Raw genomic sequence first — 9477 nt, forward strand, 5'->3', positions numbered from 1 at the left:
GCAGTACGCGAATTGCTAGCCACATGAAGAAAAGACGTCCAGGTATACAAGTTCTAAATTATGTTTTCGCTGAAATTTTAATTCGAAAATAATTCAATAGACCATGTATAATAAATGGCAAACACTCAGTGGCTAATCCATTGTAAGGGGAGGAGGATAGAGACACTTTTCATTTAGTTCAACTCTGAACCTGGATTATCGATAAACAAGAATTTGTCGTTCGTCCAATGAAGTTGTTTTTGGACATATTGTCCTTCTGTAGCTAGCATATCATGCGTTCATCAGCCCTGCTGAATCGATTTCTTCGATTCTGAGCGACTGAGAAGCCCCTAGATTTCTTTCTGATGCCTCCTAAATCAAACTCAAAGCATACCAGTTTTCCATACTAGAGAGAAATTTCAAAATGACCATTTAATCTTACATTTTTTTCAGGAGAACGTGAGAGAATCTGAGGATTTTAACTACCCCTGTCCTAAAATCTATAAATTACAAAAAAAGAGCTGAGTATACTGCTGAGTATACAGCTGAGTAAGCAGTCACTAAAATAGTGACTGCTTTTTATATTCATAAACACCAATCCTTCCCAAATGAAATAAATGTCTCCATAAATAGAATCGTCGTAACAACAACCTTAATCTCTTTTGATTTTAATTTGATTAAAACGATAGCCAATCACAAGCTCTTTCACTTGGAGGCTCATTTAGTAATATGCTCTTATTCTTGGGGTTTTTGTTTAAAAAATGAACCATTCATGTACAAAATTCACAGCGGCCTCATTTTTAATTTCCGTAATGTCAACCATCTGGCCGTACCAGGGCCTCAAATGTTTAAGCAGCCTATTTTTCATCCAGGGATATCCATAAGAATTGGCTATGTGGGAGTTAACGTTTCAAAAGCCGTGGGAAAATTACCCCTAAACTATAAGAACAAAATGGTAAAATCAAGGAAATCTTTAGATATCAAATCCCGGGTAACCACTTGGTTACTGTATTATATAATTCATTTTAATAACGTTATTGTCCTGGCCACCGCCAACTGGCTAGCTTGAGTTGGCTGAGCATCTAGAGACATATCTTCCTTGCTGTTTGCTTCACCGTTATAGCAATTATGCCAACCCCATCGGAGCTTTACCAAAACATTGCCAACAAAATGCTAGCGGCTAAACAATTAGAAAAAAAAAAAAAAAATGCATGATAGCTAGTCCTGTCGTTGCGTAGAAGGTAGACAAAGCTGCATAAAGGTCACTTTCTTAGTTCTAATTTCTCTAAATTATTCCACAATCAAACCAGGCCCGTACAAGGAACCTTGTGGGATATCAAATTGATAAGAAAAGTAAAACACGGGAAAATCAGAAAAGATATTTGAAATTGAGAAAAAATAATAGAAATCATAAATCTTGGGGATAAGAGGGGGCTGGTCCAAAGTCCCTTGCCGTATCTAGCTACCTAGGTCAAATTTACATACCATGCAACCTATGCTCCCGATAAACTAAACTACAAAACTAATGTTGCGGGCTGATGTTTAGTCAAAGACGCTTTTTAGTAAGCCTTTATGTTCTTCCCAGCAAAATTATAACTTTGAAATTAAAAGAGTGCCAAAAAAAGCTAAAATATATTTATTAAAATTTAAATATTCACATAGAGTCTAAGTTGGGAAAGGTAATTAGTTCCAGCAAGAACTATTGAATACAAAAATGAACATCTTGTGGCAAACATATTCCCACACCAGCGTCAAGGCATTGACTACTTAAGACACGGATGAAAAAATCCTAGCGGAGATAAACTTGTATTTCGGACGCTATTTATTATAAGTAGAACATTTATATATCGGCCGATAAACATATAACAAGACACGATATACGAGGAAATTCTATTTCCAGACATTTCCATTGTCATCTAGCGACTCATGGGGAGAGTAGGATTACAATACTTGGCTGTAATCTCAAGGTGTCAACAAAGTTGATAATGTTCTGGTACAGGACAATAACGGTCTTCGACAAGTAATAATCTCAAGACCACATTTGTAACTATGTTTTTTTTTTAATTCTGAATAATCTCATCAAGCGCAAGAAGCACTGAAATCCGCTATTTTCAGTTTAGCCATAGGCACATGACGCGACAAGGAACTCGAGGGAATTCTGTTTAAAAGAGTTCTACAGCAATTAAGCGTTTCATTGGAAACAAGGCATTATTAATTGGCTAACTTTTAAGTTGATTAAATAAAAAAAAACAAGTTTTTTTTTAACTGAAAGTAAGGAAAGACGTTAAAACTTAAAACGAACAGAAATTATTCCGTATACGAAAGGGGCTGTCCCCTCCTCAACGCCTCGCTCTTTACGCTAAAGTTTTAAATTGTAAAAAAAATAGAATTGTGAGAAAGTCAAACTGGGAATTTTCCCAGTCAGTTTTTTATTTTAAAAGAATTTAATACAGCTCGTAAATGCAAAAAGATTGCTTTGTGGTTATTCTCTATTCCGATTCAGATTATTCTATAATTATTCTGCCATAGATTATTCTATGAAAATTTTAAGCAATATGGAGGCTGTCTTTTAAAATATATATATATATATATATATATATATATATATATATATATATATATATATATATATATATATATATATATATATATATATATATATATATATATATATATATATATATATATATATATATATATATATATATATATATATATATCAGGGCCGTATCCAGGATTTTTGTTCAGGGGGGGTTTTACTAATTTTTGACTTTTTGGGGGGGGGGGGTTACTAATTTTTGACTCAGTTTTCGACTAATTTTACTGATTTTTACCTAGGTTTTACTAATTTTCGACTTATTTTCGACTCGGTCAAAAATTTCGGGGGGGGGGGGGTTCAAACCGGGTAACCCCCCCCCCGGGATACGGCCTTGATATATATATATATATATATATATATATATATATATATATATATATATATATATATATATATATATATATATATATATATATATATATATATATATATATATATATATATATATATATATATATATATATATATATATATATATATATATATATATATATATATATATATATATATATATATATATATATATATATATATATATATATATATATATATATATATTCAAACGAAACACGTTCGCAAAAAGGAAAGGGGCTAGTGACTGGATCAAACCCGAAATCCCAGAATTTTTACCATTTCCTATTAATTTAATTTTAATTTCTTTAGCCGTTGATTTTGTGTATATACCCCCCCCCCCCCCAAGTAAATTTACGTCCTAATACCTGCTTCAAGCTGACATTTTGTATAAGAATACTTCCTAATTCTGGGCAGCAGATACAGACCTACAAAAATCATCAAAATCCTGTTACAGTGTTTTTCTCCCTTATACTTCGGTATTTATTCTTATTTTCATCACCTTCCTGCTACGCTGACCAGGTGTTTTCGAGATGACCATTAGGGGGGAATTAATGAAATAGATTGAAAGATATAAGTAAACAGTCGTGGTAAGGTGTTAGTAAACAAGGTCAGCAGAAGGCACGTGTCCGACGGCATCTACTCCATTGGGGGGTCAGGAAGTGACCCGCAAAGCAGCTGGATTTCTCCCAATAGATTTGAGATACAATACTCATGATGCTTGGGCTAACAGAGGATGCAAAATGGTCATAACAATACATGAACTGTTGTTTCGCTTGCGTCAATTCAAAAGACATTATGTTAAACGACATAAATACCATAAGAGAGTTGAAAAATTGAAAATGCGTTTCGGTTTTTTTTACTACTACTAACGAACAGATTTTTATCAAGGTTTTTTTTCAGGCATTTAATAGATAGATAGATAGATAGATAGATATTTAATGCAACAAAAGCCTTTTCGGGCCAACTAGGGCCAAATATAGGACAAACTAGGGATTGGGTAAATGCATAGAGCGTCCCCAGTTTAACACCTTTTAATAGACACGACCGATTTATATATTCAATTGGTTTACCATAATTGGCTATTATTCTTATGATGGGTTTTCTGTGACCAGATTATGGTTTGTTTCAAAACGAAACTAAGTTTAAATCTTAGTAAATACTTGGTGAAGTTCGATGCTAAAACAAAAATGTTAAATAATGCAAAATGTTTATTTTTTGTTACCAATCTGCCTCAAAAGGAGATAACTTTAGTTCTTAAGTAACTAAAAGCTTAATCCAAAGGCCACAGAACCAAACAGTTTGTGGCAACCAACTGTACATAAGGAGCGAGTCGGCCCAATAGGAACGTAAAATCTGAAAAAGGGAAGCTTGATAACATTTAATACATCAGAATGTTTTTTTATGCTGATTCCAAATATGTAAAATTCGTTAAATTTACATCAAAAGCTTCGAGCCTGAGAAAAATTTGTCTGATTTTCAAAAAAGGAGGAAACATCCGCAAAAATTTAGGGTGATCTTAATGAAAAGCACACCATCAGATTCAGCATACCAGAGAACCATATTATAGAGGTTTCAAACTCCTATCCACAAATATCTGGATTTTTTTTTTTTTTTTTTTTTTTTTGCAAGAAAGATCACGGATGCATGTTCATTTATTTTTTTTTATCCCAGAGACGATCGTATCGACCCAGTGGTCCTAGAATATCGGGAGAGGGCTCATTAGAACGGAAGTTAAAAATTCTAGTGTCCTTTTCAAGTGACCAAAAATATTGGAGGTCAACTAAGCCCCCTCCCATGCCTCTTTTTCCCCAAAAATCGTCCGATCAAAATTTTGAGATAGCCATTTATTCTGAATAGTTGAAAGGCTTAATAACTAAGGCATAGATGAATATGCCTTTCCGTGTTTTTTTTTGGTTTTTTTAGGTGTGATCTTATCGAACCATGGTTTTCGAAGATCGGGAGAGGGCTCATTCGAAAAGAGTGCCCTTTTCTAGTGCCTTTTTAAGTGAACAAAAACATTATAGGTAAAAGTTCCCGCCCATGCCCCGTTTTTCCTCAAAGACATCCGATCAAAATTTTGAGATAGCCATCTCGTTCAGCATAGTTGAAAGATCCTATAGCTTTGCCTCTGAGGATGACATGGCCCTTCACTACCCCTGAGGAAAGGGCTGTAAGTTATGCAATTATCCATCGCTTGTTCATATAAAGTATTTGTAATTGGGAAAAATACCAACATTTTTCGGGAGGAGCATTTTCTGCGGGAAAGAATTTTCTACGGGCAGAATATCCATGGGAAGGCAAGTTTCTGGGGCAAATTTTCATGGAGGGGGAGGGGAATTTCTTCGTACGATTTGAAAAACGATCAGAAATAAAAAAAAGCAAGTTTTTTCAACTGAAAGTAAGGAGCAACATTAAACCTTAAAACGAACAGAAATTATAAAGTATGTTAGGTGGCTACCTCCTCCTCAATTTCTCGCTCTTTGCGCTAGAGTTCGACTTCTTTATCACAGTTTTTAGAACGACCTAAACACAAGGGCCGTTTAATCGGAAGAGAAAAGCTTTTTTGAAGCACTAAAAAAACTTTGGTGTAACGATCGAGGGATTGAGGAAGGTACAGGCCCCCTCATATATGGAGTAATCCTGTTCGTTTTAAGTTTTAATGTTGCTCTTTACTTTCAGATGAAAAAATGATGTATAATAGGAAGGGTGAGTGATGACCTTAGATTCGTATGTATAAAAAAAAACTGGCACGGCTTAGTGATGTACTCACATGATGGTAAGACGGCCAACTTTATAGATTTTGTTCCAAAACGAAGACTGGCAACATCGATACAGAACACTAGGGTATGTAGGAGTACCGTTACTGATGTTAAAAGTAAAGATTATCACCTAATAGCGCATAGAGTTAATTTAAAGATGTAAGTTAGGAAGACTAACTACCTTCCAATTAGTTATGACGTTGATACAGTCAAGGATGACAATTTGAAAGGACCTTTCCAAGAACAGTTGTGTGAAACTGAAAATTTGGAATTCCATGAAGAAGATGTTGGAGTAATTTTAGGAAAAAAGTTTGCAAAATAGTAGAAAATTTCTTAGGGAGGAAAGTCAGAAACGCAGCTAGGAATATTAGCGAAAACGCTTTAAGCTTGGAAGAAAACACAAGTACAAATAACAGTTCAATAGGGCTAATCCTTTTATTAGACAGAGAAAACAATAACATAATCTCTGGATATTTTGTTCACATACACAGTGGCCACAGTATTAAGGCGAAACTTTCAACAAATGTTTAGGGAGGTGTTGAGCTAAATCAAAAGACACTATGTGCATGCATGTTGTCAAAAGAAAAGTACAAATAACAGTTCAATAGGGACAAATCCTTTTATAGACAGTGAAAAAAATAACAAAATCTCTACATATTTTGGTCACATACACAGTGGCCGTCTGCTGAGGATGGCCACTGTGTATGCGACCAAAATATCCAGAGATTTTGTTATTATTTTCACTGTCTATAGAGGATTTGTCCCTATTGAACTGTTATTTGTATGTCATGGAAAGACAGGGTGGTCTTCGAAAATACCTAAGAAAACAGAAGGGATTTCTGAGTGGTAGATCTTACGGAAATAAGAGGAAAGCAAGGAAGAGAAGGCAGTAAAATATGAATTAAGGTAATGTGAAATGGAGACCAGGAATATAAATTGCAGAGGATCTGGAAGGTCCTCGCATTTGCGTCTCCAAATAATCAAACAAAGAGAACAAGAAGAAGATGCAATAAACTAAGGTTCTTACCTTATCGAATATCTGTCGCCATTTCTGCAAAAAAAAAAATCGTGTTAACTTGAATTAAGTATCAGAAGAACAAAGCACCAAGAAACAGAAACTAAATCAGTGGCTGAAATGATGTTAGCAGTGCAGTACATTTTATCATTTCTCAGCAAAAAAAGCTGTATGCCAATAATGAAAATTTAGTAATATGTGATGGAAGTTAGTAGTTGACATTATAGGCAGCGCAATAGCGCTGCCTAAGTAAAGAGCGAAGTGGGCTCTATATACCTTTATTTTTTCTTTCTTTTCATCAAGGCACTCCGTATAAACTGAGCTGTAGTAGAAACTTCGGAAGGGGTTCATTAAATTGAAAATTAAAAGTTCTACTGCCTAAAGAGTCAAATAATGTTGGAGGGTAACAAGCGCACGTCCCTTTTCCCCCAAGACATTGACTAAAATTTCAAGATAGCCATTTTTAGCATGGTTGAAAGGTCCAATAACCACGCCTTGGGGGTAACCAGACACCCCAAAGCCCCTGAGGAAAGGGTTTTAAGTTTTGCAATTTGCCCACTGTTTACACATAGTATTTGTTATTGGGAAAGCGGGGCATGTTTGATCCTTGATCTCCAAAAAGGCCAGGGGCATTCAGGAGAAGCTTTCAGAGAATGCTGAGAGGAGTGTTGAAATAAATCAAAATACACTATGCACATGCAGGTAGTCAAAAGGGTGTATCTCAGGAACGGCTTAGAGTATTAAGTTGGAACTTTTAGGGCATGATGAACGGGATGTTCAATTGACCATAAGTCAGTATGTGTACGCTACTACTACTACTACTACTGCTACTATTACAATTACTACTACTTCAGCTACGACTATTCTAAGGCTAAGAGAATTAAGGTAAAAATTTCAAGGAATCTTGAGGGGAAAGACACTATATGCATGTAGGTTGTCAAAAGGACGTATCCGCAATATCTCAGGAACAGCTTAGGGTTCTAAGTTGAAACCTTCAGGGCAAGATGAGGGGAATATTCAACTGACCAAAAGTCAATACGTATATACTGCTGCTACTGCTATTACTACAACTACTAAGACTTAAATGTATTAAGGTGTAAATCTCAGAAAATACTGAGGAGGAAGTTGAACAAAATCAAAATACAGAACGGGCACGCATGTTATCAAAAGGCCGTATCAGCAAAATCTCAGGAACGGCTTAGAGTATTACGATGAAACTTATAGGGCATGTTGAGGAGGGTGTGAATTAACGAAAAGGCACTATGTGCACGCTACTACAACTGCTTCTACTATTACTACTACTACTGCTTATACCATTAGTACTGCTGCTGCTACTACTACTACTACTACTACTAATAAGGCTAAAGGAATGAAAGTGAGAATTTTTTGAGAATGTTGAGGGAATATTTAACTAGATCAAAGCACACTATGTACATGCAAGTTGTCAAAAGTAAGTATTAGCAATATCCCAGGATTTGTTTAGGGCATTACGTTGAAACTTCCAAGGGATTTTGAATTAACCAAAAGACAATATGTGGATACTACTACTACTTCTACTACTACTACTTCCAAGACTAGGGGTATTAAGGTGAAACTTTCAGGGAATGTTCAGGGGTGTGTCAAAGTAAATCAAAACACACTGAGTGCATGCAGTTTGTCAAAAGGATGCAACAGCAATATCTCCGGAACGGCTTAGAGCATTAAGTTAAAGTTTTCATCACATGTTAAGGGGGATAAAAGTACATATTTGCGTGCTACTACAATACCATTACTACTGCTACTCTGATTACTACTATTACTGAGGATAAGGGTATTAAGGCGAAAAATTCAGGGATTGTTCAGGGGGGGGGGGTGTTAAAGTAAATCAAAACACACTGAGTGCATACAGTTTGCTTGGTTGTTGAACTAAATAAAAAAAAACTATGTTAAAGCAGGTGTCCATCAAGAACAGTTTAGAGTATTAAGTTGACTCTTTCAGCATATCGAGGGGGAAGTTGAACTAACCAAACGGCTTAAAGTTATTGGTTTTAAATTTCAGGGCATGTTAAGGGGGATTTTGAAGTAAAGAAAATACAATATGTGCATACACCTAGAACTAGAACGACTATTACTACTACTTCTGAGGCCAAGGGTATTAAGACGAAACTTTAATATGGGGATACTGAACCAACCAAAGGATCTGTCCACCTTTTACTAAAACAACAGCTACTACTTCCACCATTACTGTTGCCACATCCATTGCTCCTACGGCTACAACTACTACTACTACTACTACTACTACTACCACTTCTTCTAAGGCCAAGGGTATTAAGGTGAAACTTTCAGGGAATGCTGAACTAAACCAAAACACACTACGTGCATTCAGGTTGCCAAAATGGCGTATCAGCAATATCTTAGGAACAACATCGATTATTAAGCTGAAATTTTCAGGACGCATTGAACAAACGAATAGGGAATTTTTGTGTTTACTACAACTACTATTACTATTACTAATGCTACTCCGACTACCAAGACTACTTCTTCTAAGGCTGAGTGCATTAAAGTAAAACTTTCAGGGAATGTTCATGGGAATGATGAACTAAATCAAAACACTCTACGTGCGCGCAGGTTGGCAAAAGGGCGTATCAGCAATATCTTAGAAACGGCATAGACTGTTATGCTGAAATTTTCAGGACGTGTTGAATAAACGAAACGGCACTATGAGCATGCAACTACTATTACAACTACTAATGCTACACCTGCTACTACTACTACTTCTTCTAAGGCTAAGT

At 35.5% G+C, this 9477-nt stretch overlaps 1 protein-coding gene across 1 annotated transcript in view; it reads right to left on the reverse strand.

Moving 5' to 3' along the window:
• Positions 1-9477, reverse strand: part of LOC148938536 (uncharacterized) — a gene marked incomplete at its 3' end in the record, with an annotated part of 68121 nt that overhangs the window by 32068 nt on the left and 26576 nt on the right. Inside the window, exon 4 of the mRNA XM_089107717.1 lies at positions 6719-6742. Within this exon, the coding sequence (XP_088963843.1) occupies positions 6719-6742 (24 nt within the window). The remainder of the gene's footprint in view (positions 1-6718; positions 6743-9477) is intronic.

This window comes from Artemia sp. Qi Xiang Cuo, unplaced genomic scaffold, assembly GCF_049724085.1.
Source record: "Artemia sp. Qi Xiang Cuo unplaced genomic scaffold, ASM4972408v1 HiC_scaffold_3158, whole genome shotgun sequence".
Taxonomy (NCBI): Eukaryota; Metazoa; Arthropoda; class Branchiopoda; order Anostraca; family Artemiidae; genus Artemia; species Artemia sp. Qi Xiang Cuo.